The sequence below is a fragment of the Lepus europaeus genome, chromosome 2 (genome assembly GCF_033115175.1).
Source record: "Lepus europaeus isolate LE1 chromosome 2, mLepTim1.pri, whole genome shotgun sequence".
NCBI lineage: Eukaryota > Metazoa > Chordata > Mammalia > Lagomorpha > Leporidae > Lepus > Lepus europaeus.
This window is the reverse complement of record NC_084828.1, coordinates 28,475,840-28,492,982: the sequence shown is the minus strand read 5'-3', so window position 1 is coordinate 28,492,982 and position 17,143 is coordinate 28,475,840. Positions and strand designations below refer to the sequence as shown.

At 36.0% G+C, this 17,143-nt stretch overlaps 1 protein-coding gene across 1 annotated transcript in view; it reads right to left on the bottom strand.

Annotated features, from left to right (window-relative positions):
* TMPRSS15 (transmembrane serine protease 15) overlaps nucleotides 1-17,143 on the bottom strand; it is a 134,632-nt gene that overhangs the window by 100,842 nt on the left and 16,647 nt on the right. Inside the window, exons 4-6 of the mRNA XM_062180224.1 lie at nucleotides 11,370-11,521; nucleotides 5,116-5,148; nucleotides 2,712-2,843 (exon numbers count right to left, since the gene is read on the bottom strand). Coding sequence (XP_062036208.1) covers nucleotides 2,712-2,843; nucleotides 5,116-5,148; nucleotides 11,370-11,521 — 317 coding nt within the window. The remainder of the gene's footprint in view (nucleotides 1-2,711; nucleotides 2,844-5,115; nucleotides 5,149-11,369; nucleotides 11,522-17,143) is intronic.

Sequence of the window (17,143 nt, the reverse complement as noted above, 5' to 3'; positions counted from 1 at the left end):
GTGGATATTATGCTAATATATGTTGAGTTTGTGCTGAAGGGAACTCCATGAGGCTTTTGACCTCAGTATCATTGATGAGTAAAATGAATAAAACAGTTTATTTTCTTGAATCCTTGCTTGATAAAGATTGATTAATTGGATTTTTTCCACTATTTTCTTTTGCAAATGATTTGCATTTATTTATCAAAATAGAGACAATGCTAACTTTAAAATACAAAATTTGAGATTTGAAGCCAGTGCCCTGGTGCAGTGGGTTAAGCTGTCATCTTCTGAGTACCAGCTGCTCCAGCCCCTGCTCCCAGCTGACGTGCCTGGGAATGCAGCACAAGATGGCCCAAGTCCCTGGGCCACTGCACCCACCTTGAAGACATGGAAGAAACTCCTGGCTGGCTTTGCCCTGGCCCATCCCCCATCATTGCAGCCATTTGGTGAGTGAACTACCAGATTGAAAATTTCTCTGTCTCTCCTCTCTCTCTGTAACTCTGACTTTCAAATAACTAAGTAAATAAATAAATAAATCTTAAAAAAAAACACCTGAGAATTAACAGCATGCAAAACTGAGTAACTAGAGACTTGAGACTTGGTGACATGGAAGGTTAATCATTACTGAGGTATGATAAACACAAACCATCATGATGTCTGAAAGTAACAAGGCAGTTTGATGATTTCTTGAAAGCAAATTTAGGTAAATAATCTGGTTCTACTATGAAGCTCATCTCATGAGCTTATATTGGCCTAGAAAACTAATTTATACCTTAAGTCTTTAGGATAAATTCTTATACTTATATGGTACCCCTATACTTATTTTTTTTATATGTTTTGGTATTAATTCATCATGAAAACTATTAACTCCTTAGATGGAGAACAAATAATAGGCGCGGTATGTTTTCTGATTATTTGATTAATCTAATATACCATTTATGCATTTCACCTCATTTATAGTTATTGACTATAATTAAATAGACCAAAAACTATGTATATATCTGTGACATACATTGTTTTAGAAATGGAAACCAGCATCACTTTTGCTACCTCATGATGGCACACTTGTACTACATTCTCCCTGAAAAGGTTCTGGAAAACGCCTGAAACCACAGCAAAAGGTTACTTTCTTCTTTGAGTAACTTATTTATATAAAATACATTAAAAATATTCCATAGCCTGCACTTTCTTCCAATATGCTCTGAGTGCGCTTCAAAGTATGAGGTTAAACTTGGAAGGTTTGAATTGTATCCAAGAATGTTTGAATTGGGATTGCTTAGTGGAAGTCTCTTTGTGGAGTTTGCCTTTTGTTGAGTTGGTACTGGGAAACAAACCAACTGCCTGTCTTTTGAAGTATGTACCAAATGGATAGTTAATTTTTAAGACTTTGGTCATTATTGGAACATTCATTTTCAGTTAACATCAAGTAAGAGAATAGTGTAGCAAAAAATAGAAGAGCGAAGTGTAGCAAGCAACTAACTACAGATAAGTCAGGAACTAATTGTGTTCAAGGCTGATTTTCAAACAGACTGTAATACACACACACGAAATGTTCAATTCAAGCTTTTTGTATAATTTTTCAAAAACATTACAGATTAGCTTTATTCAAATAGTTCTTCACATTGCATACTAATCTGTATTTATAATTGTGTGGTAATCATACACATCCCACATGAAAATAAATTTCCTTTTTAGACGCTACTTTCTAGTAAACGCCTAGCTGGAATCCATGTACTTAAGTCATTAATATTCATGCTTGGTGTATAATAAATGGTAATCAAGTGTTTAATAGTAACAAAACAGATATCAAGATATACAAAAAAAAGATGGAATTTTTTATTCCTGAGACATTAAGTTATTCTTTATAACTGGTTGCCATTTTCCATAGAACTTCAAAAGGTGAATAAAAGCACCAACCAAATTAAGGGGCAATGCTGACTGAGGTAGGAACTACTAAAATGACCAATAAAGGGGCCGGAACTGTGGCGTAGTGGGTAAAGCCACCTCCTGAAGTGGCGGCATCCCAAATGGGCGCCGGTTCCAGTCCCAGCTGCTCCACTTCCGATCCAGCTCTCTGCGATAGCCTGGAAAAGCAGCGGAAGATGGCCCATGTGGGAGACCCGGAAGAAGCTCCTGGCTCCTGATTTTGGATCAGCCTGGCTCTGGCCATTGCAGCCACATGGAGAGTGAACCAGAGGATGGAAGACCTCTCTCTTTCTCTTTCTGCCTCTGCCTCTCAGTAACTCTGTCTTTCAAATAAAGTAAATAAATCTTTTTTTAACAAAATAACCAATACAAGACTGATACGATGATTTTATGATGAAAAGAAAACACAAAAAGCCATTACAAGTACTCAGAAGTAAGAACATAGAAGCCGAATTCATAATGGCTTGGAATAATTTAATATAGAAAATAAATGAAAAATAATGGTACACGTTCCTCATATTCATGGCAGACATCGTTAATCATAGCATTCTTTCCATAGTCACCAAATGAAATTCTTGTTAACTAATATCTTGATATTATGTAATAGAGTTTAGAGATTAGCAATATAATTATAATTTAGAGTTTGTATTAAATTATAAATGTAATTACAGAAACAGTGATTTCAAATATTTGAGATCTGTGTATGTGCACACATGTGTATTTTTGAGTATGTGTGTGTGAATGTGTGTGTGCCTATAGAGAAAGAGGGCAAAAAGGAATGGGGGAGAATGCAGGGACCTTACCACAAATGTTATTGTCTTCATCATAACCATCTTGGCAGTCTACTTTTCCATCACAAAATAAATCATCGGCTATGCAAGTTACACCATCAGCACAAGGTCTTGAACCAGGCAGACACTCTATTGAAAGATTTCCTTAAAAAAAGAAGAAAAAAATATAAACTTTCTCGTGGTAGGTTTAATTGCCAGTTTGTAAAAGACAAAATATTTGAATATTTCTTGTGTATCTTTTCTCAGGTCCTTACCTCTATGCATATCCTACAATTTCTAAGAGAAATATTTCTTTAATTTGATAAATCATCACTTATCAAAATTAATAGAATTTCACACTTTTGGAAAAAATTCATAAATATCACATATAGATTTTAAAATTAACTTTTACTTTTTTTTATTTTAACACTAACAAATTAATACTATAGTTTGGGCATAAACTAAAAAGTGTTTATGCCTCCTAACATTTTTATAAGTGCTGTGGGCTTCAATTTACTGGGAAGCTTATCATATCATTTGTAACATCTAGTAGCCACTTTATTTACTTGCAAACTTATTATCTGATAACAGAGTGGCTTAAGTAAATTTTGTATTCTGCAGGGTAAAATTTATCAACAAAAGTCATTTTATAGTAAGATGAATTATCTAAAATTCCTAGTACATTGCTACATTGAGCAGTGAAGAAATCCATTAGATATTTTTGTTCAGTATCTCTTTTCGTATATTGTCTCAGATTCATAGGTGGTAAAATACAAATACAACACTACAAGGTTCCAGGCCATACTCTCAGCCTGTCTTGTCCTTTACTTGCTCCATTTCTACATATGAAGGACAGAAATGCACCAAGAAACACATTTCACTTTGATAAGATATCCTGGAAAATAGAAGTGCAAAACTAAATAAATTAGATATTTTGTAACCCAAATGATAAAGACATGCAGTTCTACTTTTCAGAGTATTGTGAGAATTTGAATATTTTTGTCTCTGACTAGAATAACAGTGATGGCTTAAAATTTTTGAAATCTTTGACTCAACAGTAATTTTTTGTTATTTTTCTTAATTTCAAAGTCAACACTTTACTGCCATCTGCTGGGATTTAAAAATAGGAAATTCTGAAATTCATTCTTATGTTCGATAAAATTAATTAAGAAAATTGAAGTGCTCGTAGCAATGAGTCTATTAAGATAATTCCAAACTAGGTGATATTTATAAACAGGGTTGCTGATCATGCCAGTGTCACAACTAAATGAGACTTTTATAATTTGTTCTAATTAAAAAGTAACTATAAACCATTGGGAAATACATGAAATATCTAACATCAAATTAGGAGAGAAGAAAGGTCAGAATCATTCCTAAATTACCGAATAACCCAATTTAACAGAATAAAAATGATAATAATTGTATTTAACAAATTCAAATGCATATTGTAATTATTGTAAGAGAGTCCTTGATGGAATCTGTAATCCAGAAAATGCATAATATGTGATAGTATTTCATAAATGATAAATAAAGGAAGAAAAGGCAAAATGCTTGAAACTGTATGTCATATTTTAACAACAGCTAATAAAATTGTAAACATTCATCTCACGAAAGATTGGCTTTGGAGATATAACTAGGAAGATACACAATTTTGTCTGACCTGATGCCTCTCATGAGAGCTTCACTTCCTGATGCTTTATCTCTGCTGATGGAAATTTAGATTGAGCTTTATTCTGGAAAGTGACACTACTTGGACTCCTTTGATCTCATTATCCTTCACTTACTCCACAAGACTTTGCCATCTATGTGTTGTAGAACTCCAGGGGTTGGAGAGGAAAGGATGAGTAAGGCAGAGCTTCTCTTTGTTGGTCCTTGAGTGTAGTGAGAGAGACTGGCTCACTGACTATTTTCTAAGAAGAGGTATATAAACAAGCTTTTGGAACACAAGGCTCAGATAATGAGCCTCTTTCTCAGGCAAGGATGAAAAACGTTTCTCAGAAAAGTCATATTTAAACTAGATTTTGAAGGGTATCTAGAAATGTGCAAGGAAGACCACGTACAGTTTGTGATGTGACAGGAGTGCATCAGTGCATGGAAATAGATGAGTCAACCTGGACGTCAGTATGTGAGGGGAAGCCGTATCAGAAACAATGTTTGGGACCAAATTCTGAGGGATCATTTTCTCTTTATTTACAGTTGGAAATATTTTTTTTCTACAGACAGTCCTGGAGGATTTTACATTTGTATGTGATATGACCAGTCCATGTTCCATACCGGTAATTGTAGGATCATGTGGGAAATTGTATGGAGTCCAACTGAGAAGCTGTTTCCACAGTGTGGGCGAATGTTGATAAGGGCTAGAACTCTCTCTCTGGCAGAGGAGATGGGGCATGGACTTAATTGCTATTTTACAAGATAACTGATGAGCTTCAGAGACCAGATGTGCTCCAGATCAAGATCAGGGAAGGTGCTGAGGGGTGGACAATTGAGTTACTAACGATCAAGTCATGAGAGTGATTATGAAAATAGTGAGATTAGAAAATTAGTCTAGTTTAAATAATTTTGGTTAGAAGGTTGGAATATTAACTGCTCTTGTTGAGATTGTACTCTCTGATGACTCTGTTTCACAAACATGCTTCAGCTGCATCAGTCTATGAAGACAGGTTCTTACATTGAAACGACTAATGGGAAATGAATAGAATTGTTAGACAATGGCAGCCCATGTCAGGATGCATCAATTTGATTTTTATTTAGTCTTCCCTCTCCCTCTCATTTCATTATGCATGCATAATTTCTGATAAGAGCATTTTTTAAAACATTAACTATTGTAAGAATTTTCCAGATGCCAATTTTTAGAATGATCTTTTATTCTTAACACTAGAGATTATTTTTTTTAATTTTTGTATTCTTCTGTTACCATTTCATTCATTATTTTTCCCTAATTTTTCTAAAAAGTATATACAATACTATACTGTTCTGAGCAGGGAATTTTTAGGATTTCACAAATTCCTGTTAAAGAACTTTGCACAAAGAAGATAATTATTTGTTTAGATTTTTAGAAGCTAATCAAGTTGCCTGAATATTAGGAATAGCTATTTGAATGGGAAAAAACTTTGCACATACTTTTATATCTGTATTGTTACATTCTTATGTACTAATTTTTGGCAAATGATAGAAACAGTAGCAAATTGATTTTTTTTGAATTCTGAAAATAGAAAGTTTTTAACTACCCAATTATGTTTCTATCATGTAGGATTCAGTAGAAAGTCATATGTGATTACTTCAGAGTGATCCAGAATCAGAACAATTTCCAGCAACTTGAGGCAAGAATCACATGTGACTAATTTGTGCAGTTAGTGAACAAGGTATTGTGAAGGATAAAAAAGCTAAAATCTGTTATTTTTTCTTCCAAATCAATCCCAAGAGATGCATTGAAAATCATGGTTTGAAAATCTTAGATGTTTATTTTCTTTGTTATTTAAATGGGGGTAATAGTACTTGGTGACCAAAGCTATCTGTGAAAAATGAAGCCCATAATCTTTATATCTTACTTAGTAGTGGGAGTAGAATCTGCATCCTTGAATGTCTGCCTTTAAAGACCAATGTAATCTTACAGAAATTCTCATTTACTTTGATAGAACACATCTAGCTTGTTTTTTAAAGCAGAATTATGGCTGTCAGACCAAATGAAAGTACGGTGTGAAGGTATTTTAATAGCCCTGCTCATGTGGAAAGAGGTTTTGTAAACTATAGGAGAGTTCCTAGCAATGTGTAAATGTTGTTTTATCAATTGCAGAGAAAGAAAAATATTTAAAATCAAAATATATTCGATATTGGATAATGTCTGTGAATCTCAGCACTGGGGTAATTAAATTGAAGTGCATAATCCTACCGCGGATCCTTTTGGTCCAGTTTCCTGTTCATTGCATGGGCCAATTACTTCTTTTCCTCAATCCCCAAACTCTTCCACAGAATGGAATTACAGTGAAATTGCATTCTGTATGAGTTTGAGAAAGCCCATGGTACTGAAACTTTTGTTTTTCTTCAGTCTTGCCTACACAGTCAGCAACAAAGGATTAGAACTAGCTGCAGTCTAGGAACTCTTCAAGCATATGAGCAATTGCCTCAAACAGACCCTGTAGGCACTCTGTAGCAGCCAAGAAATCAATCTGTGTAATGCGACCTTAGTTCCCAGCTCTCGTCCCTAGTGTTCCAAATGGGTTAGTAAAACTTTACGGTAATTGGCAACAAAGGCAGTTGAACAATAGGAAAAAAAAAAGTCCTCATGGACTTTGTACCCGTTATCACACAAAAGTACTCTTTGGCAGAATTTATAATAGTACTAATGCCAGGTATATGATGCATGCATTTGTTGATTTTTCTCAAACTCTGGTTTCCAGGCATATAAAATTGCGAATAAACTTAACATCCCTGAAAGGCATATTCATAATAAATTATTGCCTGGAAACTGCAGTTTTCAAGTTTAATTGCCTTGTTCCCCTCTATAAATCTATATCTTGCTGTATGAGAGGACTAAATGAGAACTATTGGGGACCCATGTACTACATGGATTTAATAAAAACAAGAATATGATGTTTTTCCACCTACTTACCTTGGAGGATTAATTAAGGTAATTCAGCATAGTCGCCAATAAAAGGAAATGTTTGGAAAAAATGGCTAGTTAAAATAAGCATTTCCAAGTGTAGTCATTTTGTGTTAACCGTAGGTTTTGAAAAAGCTTTTTAAAATATATGTAACTGTGTTGTTCTTTCATCGTCTAAAACATTAATGGCAGGAAGAAGGGATCTAAGACTGATTGCGTCCTTTCCTTGTGCCAGCCACAGAGCTGACCACAGAACACTGTGTCTGTACCACCTCTCCCTCCATTCTCGCAATCACACTCTAGCAGGGATGGAGATCCTTTTTATGCCAAGGGCCATTTGGCTATTTACAACATCACTAGATGCCATACATAGACATCAACTTAAAAATTAGCCGCTATGGATTTAGTCAGTCTCTTGTCCAGTTTGCAGTTGCCTTGGCAAGGCCAAACCAAATGATTTTGCAGGCCTTCTATGGCCTGTGGGCCGGACTTTTCTCACTCCTGCTAGAAAATGTAATTTAATTTTTCCAGATAATAAATAAAAAGCTCTAGGAGCTTAGGCAGCCTGGCAAACACACGATCCCCAAATGTACAAATGTACATAACTAGATAATGGAGAGATTCACTCATTCTTTGCAATGATTGAAATGTTTATGTTACTTTTTGGATTTTATTTTAAATATCAATAATTTGATCCTTTAGAGCTCTTATTTTATACTCTTTTACCGAATAATCCTATTTATTATTTGTTTGAGATACACTTGATAAATTTCCAGTCCCTGCATGTGCTGTCTTTAAAATTTACTTTTGCCAAACATTTACTTGATTCTGTATACATTTAAAAGTTATCTATTTTTTTAGCCTGTACTTCTATAGAATAATTTATATTTTAGTAAACTAATGGAACATTACACACTCTATCTTGGAATAGCTAGAACTAGTGGTTCTACACTGAAATATATGAATGACCCCAGTTGAAAAATAATCTTGCACATAATAATAATTACTGAAGTTAACTACTATTTTAAGTATGAAGTGCTTTTTTACAAAAAGTTAAAAACTGGCTATTTTCTTCAAACTTTAATATGTTTAGTAATTTTAAAAATATAGTGAATTAATTATGCAATACACAAAGGAAACTAAATATATCATAAAAAAGTACTTGTCTGTTGAACTTTTTATTTAAGTTGTATTGATGGTAAGTGGGCTGTGTAGAATGCTCTCTTCTGCTAACATGTTGCATTTTCTGTGTTTTTTAATTTTTGCCTTGTCTTATTCCTACAATACTCATGATAGTTTTAAATTTGATATGATGTTTTAAAGAAGGCAAACCAAAAAAGATTTATAAGAGCTTTTAATAAAGGTATTTTATTATATTTAATTTGATTGTTCTATGAATAAATTAAAACTGTATTAAATTCTTAACCAATTTTAAAATATGATTAAATTCGAAAATTCGCATAGTAGAAACAAACATTAAACACAAGTATCTAAATTTAAGCTTGGTGCTATGTTTATAAGTGTATTTGAACACAGTTCAATAAATTCTTACTTCAAATTGCTTGGAATATTCTTGAGTTGATGTTTTGATAAGTTGTATTTGTGATAGTGATTCCAAGTTAACTCAAATAATATGGCTATACTGAATAAATATCTAATTTTAAAATCCATTACCTCTCCTCCCCATGGTAGTCCAACTATTGGAAGTAATAATAATAAGTTTTATCATATCTGTCAGAATAGAACTCCAGAAACTAAGGCACCTTTAATGAGCAAGAAACCACATTTTTAGAAGAAAACATTAAAAAAATCAACATTGTTAAAGATAAAACCATTACAATCAAACTCTAGTGTAGTGCTAAAGAGCATGGACATTACAGTAGGGCACCTAGGCCAGAATCCTCAATCCAATTCTCAGTGTGTGAATTTAAGCAATTTACCAAAATATTTGTGCTTTTTCTTCATGTTATATAACATATCTAATATGGTGAGTACATGTGTTGATAGTTCAACCAGCAGTTCTGGTTAATAATGGCTAGAACTAATTTCCAGCTCATCTGAACCCGATCAAGACCCCAAATGGACTCTGCTATACTAGCTGTGCTAGAGGGAATCAAATCATCAGCAGAGAACCCACTGCAAATATCAGTTCTCTTCTCCCTGCCAAGAACTGCAGGATGTATCTGGAGGCTTCATGGAAGGCAGGTTTCACAATGAGCCAACATTGCTGAGAAGCAACCGGAGATTTACAATTTCATGTCTAACATTTCAAAATTAAATCAAAACAAAATAGTAAGGATCAGCAATGTGGTGTGATGCCTACAGCTCATCCTGGAGAGTTGGTTGAAGCGCACAGTGCTCTGCTTCCAATCCTACACCCTGCTAAGGTATGGGAGAATGCAGTGGAACACGGTACAAGTACTTTTGACCCCTATCTCCTTTTCTGAGGCTCTGCCTTCTGAATAAATGAGTAAATAGCTTCAATAATAGTAATTTCTCCACATTTTTATGTAATTGATTTTAGGCGACCCTAACTGACTGACTTCATTCTGTACCAAGGCTATTTGAGCTGATGCTATGTTATTCAGTTATTCCACTGGGTATGAATATCGATGTATTGATGTTTTCAGATATTAGCTTCCTAAAATCCCAAGAATTCAGAATCCTAAAACAACACTTGGTCCTGAATTTTACAGATAAGAAACTGGGGACCTGTATGAACTTGGCAAATTGCTATTCTCCTTGACCAAAATAAGCATATGGCATAAATGTTTGTAGAATTGAATTGGATGGAGATAAGCTAGATAGGAAACTTTAGAATAATCTATTAACACTTTGATTGCAATGTTCTTATTTTTAATGCCCTATGTGTCTTCTCCTTTTATTTATTCTTGTGGTAAAAAATGTTTTTTGGAGGAGCCACTGCTGTGGTGCAGCACGTTACAAGCCCTGGCCTTCAGCACTGGCATCCAATATCAGCACCAGTTCCAGTTCCAGCTGCTCCACTTCTGAGCTCATGCACCTGGGAAAGCAGCAGAGGATGGCCCAAGTGTTTGGGCCCCTGCACCCATGTGAGAGACTTGGAAGAAGCTACTGGCTCCTGGCTCCTGGTTTTGGCAGGGCCCAGCCTCAGTCGCCTTGGCCTTTTGAGGGGTGAATCAGCATGTAGAAGACCTCTCTCTCTCTCTCTCTCTCTCTCTCTCTCTCTCTCTCTCTCTCTTTCTCTCTCTCTACCCTTTCTGTAACTCTACCTTTCAAATAAATAAAATAAACCTTTAAAAACTTTTTCATTTTGGCCGGTGCCGCGGCTCAATAGGCTAATCCTCCTCCTGCAATGCCGGCACACCAGATTCTGTCCCGGTCGCTCCTCTTCTAGGCCAGCTCTCTGCTGTGGTCCGGGAGTGCAGTGGAGGATGGCCCAAGTGCTTGGGCCCTGCACCTGCATGGGAGACCAAGAGAAGCACCTGGCTCCTGGCTTCGGATCAGCGCGGTGCGTGGGCCACAGCGTGCCAGCCGCAGCAGCCATTGGGGGGTGAACCAACGGAAAAGGAAGTCCTTTCTCTCTGTCTCTCTCTCTCTTACTGTCCATTCTGCCTATCAAAACAAACAAACAAACAAACAAACAAAAAAAACAACTTTTTCATTTTAAAGATACAATTTTATTTTTACAAATAGGTAACTAGGGTTAGTAAAACTGACTCCTCTCTTTTTTTCATTTTTTCTTCTTTAACAGTGGACTTTGCCACTTGACACCATAACCTCACAATATCTATAATTTAATCATAAAGTGATGACTCTTTCTGATAGAGAGATTTTGAAGTCAGGGTGTGCTTGACCGGTGCAATGAATGTGACAAAACTCATAAATGTTTATGGATGCTAATACATTCAGAAACTTTTGATATTTCACAAACTGTTTCTTCAAATATGGTTTCTCCATATTTCACTTTTCTCATGTAAATTTGTTACATCAAGCAATAAGACATGCTGCTAAAGTCAAGGATGATCCCACTGCTTCTCTGGTATATTGCTAGAATTTTAATTTCATAGCTTAATGATTCAAAGAAATCAAATAATGCTCACAGATACCTGTGATGTTGATGCTGCTCAAATCAATCCGGAAAGTGACCAGTTGGCTGGATTGATTCGCTTCAATGCCTTGAATCAGTTCATTTTTTACATTTTCATCTGACACCCACTGGGCGAAGAAAAGGTCAAATAAGACTATAATGCTGCCATTTCTGCAAAGCAAAAGATGACATGAGAGAAGAAGTTGGCCATTTTCAAGTGATTTGTGTTCCATTCATGTAAAATATCTTTAAAATTCTCTACAGTTATCACCTTGTTGATTCTCACTATATTTGTGTGAGGTAGGCTATGTCAAATATTATCTTTACCTTACAGGTGAAAGAAACAGAAATTGAAAGTCTAAATGCTGTTCCGAGGACACAAATCCCAAAACAGATCCAAGACCGCCGTCTAAGTCTTCTGCGCTCCATGTAGGAACACCAGTCCTGAGGCCTTGCTGTTTCCCAAAGTCACTGCATCTGACTACACTAAATCACGTTGTTTGTTCTGATTTTTATGATTGTGATTTGAAAGAATGAAGGGTGTAGACTCATCATCTTTCATGAAGACTTTTTAAGTTTCTATACAATTTAAGGAGACCTGATAGCAAATGATAGTGATTTATTTATGTCCATTTTCTTCCCTATTTAGTATAGAATATAAGACTCTTCCCTGATTTAAGTGACACAAACAAACATATCCAAGGTCATTGGAAGCTCATGGGAAATTGAGCCTCATGGACAAAGGTGGGATAGTCCTCCAGAAAAGACCTGCTATGACAGCATTAGAGTTCAACAAGGCAGCTCTCATCTTTCCTTTATCTTATCATGTGCTCTGCGACATTTTAAAAGATATTACTTTTTTTGCAATTTGAAGATATAAATTAATAAATGGTTGGTCAGTAGGGATACTTGAGAGCTTTTTGCCTTCCTATCTACAAATTTATTTCTTCAAACAATTCTTTGAATTTACAACTACTTAGAGATAAACTAACTCAAATCCTCATTCCATATCCCTCAGTAATTTAAGAATCCTTAGGGCAACTTGACAGACTCAGGAGAATAAAATTTTACATGCCATGTTTACTGGTTCCAAAATGAGAGGAGTGAGTCACTCTAATATTTTGTGACATTCCTAAGTTTGTGTGACGTTCTCAAAGGACTTTGTCAACTCAAAAATAGTTTTTTTAAAAAATTGTTTTGCCTTCTATCTTTTCAGATAAAAACTACAGCAAATGTTATTTTTTCTTCCATTACTGTGTACACGACCAGAATGCTCCTGAAAGTCTACGGCAGATCAGCATCTTCACTAAGCGGGGTGTTTCTTAATGGTAAGATAGTCTACTCTTTATGTTCATGGTTTACCAGAAGTGATTTTTTTCCATGTATATGGTTATCTGTATTTGAAATGAATAGGATACTATGATATAATAATTTCATACTTCACATGTATTAAATAAATTATTTTAAAATGTTAGGATTTATTTTCCAGTCATTTTCTTAAATCATAGTAACCAATTCATGTAAACAAAAAGGTTCTTTAGTCACCGTTTAGGTTAGAATTCACCAATCATATGCATACATACAATCACTTGCTGTCATTTTTAAGAATACATTTTTCATAGACATTTTTTAAAAAAATGCTTATTTATTTCTTTGGAAGGTAGAGTTTACAGAGAGAGAGAGAGAGAGTAAGAGAGAAGCCGGCGCCGTGGCTCAACAGGCTAATCTTGTTAAGTCCTGGTCGGGTGCCGGATTCTGTCCCGGTTGCCCCTTTTCCAGGCCAGCTCTCTGCTGTGGTCCGGGAGTGCAGTGGAGGATGGCCCAAGTGCTTGGGCCCTGCACCCCATGGGAGACCAGGAGAAGCACCTGGCTCCTTGCTTCGGATCAGCACCATGCACCGGCCGCAGCGCACTGGCCGCGATGGCCGTTGGAGGGTGAACCAATGGCAAAGGAAGACCTTTCTCTCTGTTTCTCTCTCTCTCTCACTGTCCACTCTGCCTGTCAAAAATAAAAAATAAAAATAAAATTAAAAATAAATAAATAAATAAATAAAAAGAGTAAGAGAGAGAGAGGAAGAGACACCGAGAGAAATCTCCCATCTGCTGGTTCATTCCCCAGATGGTGACAACAACTGGCCCGAAGCCAGGAGCTCAAAGCTTCCTCCTTGTCTCTCATGTAGGTGACAGGGGCCTAAGGACTTGGACCATCTTCCGCTGTCTTCTGAGGCACACAGCAGGGATCTGGACTGGAAGTGGAGCAGCCAGAACTCAAACTGGTGCCCAAATGAGATGCTTCATTGCAGTTGGCAGCTTTACTCATTATACCACGATGGTGGCCTTTTCACATTTTTTATCTACTCATTCACACTTGTCCATTTTCCCATGATGGCTAATCCCTAATTTTGTTGAAGAATACCTCTCTATTTTCCCTGGAAAGTGACATTTTCTTTAACTATTTTTCAGATCAATTCTAGATTTCTCAAAGAGTATGTGACCAAACCCTGGTCAATGGAGTCTATGAGGAAAACTGAAAAGAAATTTCCAGAAAACTTCTCCATACATAATAAAAGACTCACCATGAAATATTACTTTCCTTATTGAACATAATTGTGTTTGTGAATATGATTGCTGAAACAGCCACATCTCTTCTGGGGAACAGGGTGTACATGGTAGCTGCCAAGCTAAGGACAACATGGTGAAAGAATGGAAACGCTGACTCCTAGAAAACATATTGCTGTTGCATCCCTGAATTAACCTCTGTTGAAATATCTATAGATTTCTTCTGCTTTCAATAGACATTAAATGTTTAAGACACATTTAGTCTATGCTTTATGTTAATTGAAATTTTAAGACTTAGAATTGGCACTCCTCTCTCCGGCTTCATCTCTGATTTATTTAAATAGCAGCTTCAGAAAACGAGATTACTCTATCTTTGGTTCTGATATAAGCCAACATTTTCATTTTAGCAATAAGGCCATTGAGGCTCGGCATCATGGAACTTTGGCCCAGCATTATACAGCTGATTAGTGTGAGATAGGAAAAAACCTAGGTTTTCCATCTCCCACATGCCTTTTCATATACTTCCTATCTTCTCAACTCAACACTGCTTCTAACAACACTTAGGATGAACTATTTGTCATCAGGAAAGGGATCATAGCATATTTATCTGAGAGGCGGATCCAGGATTTTATTGTGCTACATTTTATTAGAACTTTATCTTTAAATGCAAAAGGGAATAGCATTTCTTTTGTGGGGGAAGCAAATATTGTTTTATTTCCTCCATAATTCAGAAATAGTCTCGCTCCTCCTTCTCCTTCTGTTTCCCTCTTTCTTCTTCACCCTTTATTTCCTCTACCAGCCTCACTCCCTAAATTCTTAAATGGACAGGAGTCAAATAGTTATGTAAACTAAGAGTGAACAATCCCCATTATGATGTGTATTCAATCCCTTATCAGCATTCATCCGTGGATTCAAACTAAATAATTTAAATTCTGATTGAATTTGTGTTTTCTCTTTATATAAATGCCACATATTTAATTTGATGGAAAACTTACTTTTATTTTATTTTAATTGTAAGTAGAAGAGTTAAAATGCTTTGGACAGCAAAACTTTAAAACTGGAATTTTCCTTCACTGAGTTGAAAATGGCTGGATTAGTTCCTCCTCAGGCATGATACATCTTTGCATGAGAGATATGTCCTCTTAGTTGTGAATTATATATTGTGCTTAATAATTTATAGCTTGCCAGGATAAAAGTTACATATCCTCTATCCACTGTATCTAAAGAATACTCTTTAGAATGTATTTTGTTACTCAATGTAAATGTTAAAATAAAAGAGATATTTAGTAGAAATAAAAAAAATAAACATTTATGTTTCACCTCATAAAACAGTTGGGACCATTATTTTAGTACTTTTGTAATAATTCCTATCATTGCTGTGAGATTGATTTTATTTATTAAAATAAAAAGAATATTCTTCCTTTATGGGAAAAAAAAAGAAAAAGTGGCTATATTCATTTCAAAATACTAGTTCCCATAGAATATCTGAGTTTATTTTAGCAGATAAATCTGATCATTGTGTACAGAGAGCCTGTGTGTAATACATCAAAATGTTTCCTATACCATATTCTCTTCATGATATTGATGACCTTTAGAGTTGCTGAGTAAACAAGTCTTTTATAAGATTGTGACACATCTGTGCTCAAAGGGCAAAATAAACTGCATACTGCCCCAAAGGGTAAATTACATTTTATTAAAAGAATCTACTACCAAATGTTCTCAGAGAAAAAGTACTTTTCACAATCCAGAATTCAGAAAGAATTTCTAAAGGAAAGCAGTTCACTGTTTTCCCGAGCATCTAAAGGAACACACACACACTCACACACACCTACACACTCACAAGCTAGCAGGCAAGAAGGCTAAAATATTTGCCCCAGTTAAGAGGAAAAGGTTATTGACTAAGTTTAGTATTCTGAATGCTATAATCTGACTTTAGGGGCTGGCACTGCGGCTCAGTAGGTTAATCTTCTGCCTGCTGCGTAGGCATCCCATATGGGCACTGGTTCTAGTCCCGTTTGCTTCTCTCCTGATCCAGCTCTCTGCTGTGGCCTGGGAAGGCAGTGGAAGATGGCCTGAGTGCTTCGGCCCCTGCACCAATGTCAGAGACCCAGAAAATCTCCTGGCTCCTGGCTTTTATTCGGCTCAGCTCTAGCCGTTGTAACCATTTGGGGAGTGAACCAGCGGATGGACAACCTCTCTCTCTCTCTGTCTATAACTCTACCTCTCAAATAAATAAATAAAATCTTTTGAAAATTTTTTACTTAATACCCCCAAGTGTGATATGACTCCAATTAAATTAAAAAATAAAGAAAATTTTAAGAATTTTTGATTTTTTCTTTGTTTATAGTTGATGTGGATATTGTTAGGTGATGATTCAACTTCACTGATTTTATTCATTGGATTTTAAAAGTAAAATAATTTATAAAGCTAATTGTAAGTCTGCCACTGTTTACTATGAATGGAATGAGTCTATTTACATATGATTACTTCAAGTAATCCTAAAGATTTTTGTGTTACTCCCTCCTGCCTCCATATTCCTTTTTTTCTCTTCCCCTTTTCAGTCTCCAGAATACTAATCTGTAATTTATCTTATAGATATTTTCATAAAATTCTTTTACATTTAATTTTCAGAAATTCACTTTTGAGGCCGGTGCCGCCGCTCAATAGGCTAATCCTCCGCCTTGTGGCACCGACACACTGGGTTCTAGTCCCGGTCGGGGCGCCGGATTCCGTCCCGGTTGCCCCTCTTCCAGTCCAGCTCTCTGCTATGGCCTGGGAGTGCAGTGGAGGATGGCCCAGGTCCTTGGCCCCTGCACCCACATGGGAGACCAGGAGAAGCACCTGGCTCCTGGCTTCAGATCTGTGCGGTGCGCCGGCCGTGGTGCACCTGCCACAGCAGACATTGGAGGGTGAACCAATTGAAAAGGAAGACATTTCTCTCTGTCTCTCTCTCTCACTGTCCACTCTGCCTGTCAAAAAAAATTCATTTTTGATTTAGAAGTACTTTAGTTATCACCAGGAAAAATATCTCCTCACTGATGTATGATATTTGAGAATCATTAAAAATATTTATCAATATTCGGGCACTATTCTGGCCTCTTAGTTAGCTATAAAGGAAGGGAGAGCAATAATTCCTCACATCAAATAATTCATAGCTTCATGGATAGTGAGTTTACCATCTAAAAAAATAAGGATTCCATACTAAATATTAAATAAAATGCTGGGGTTTTGATAG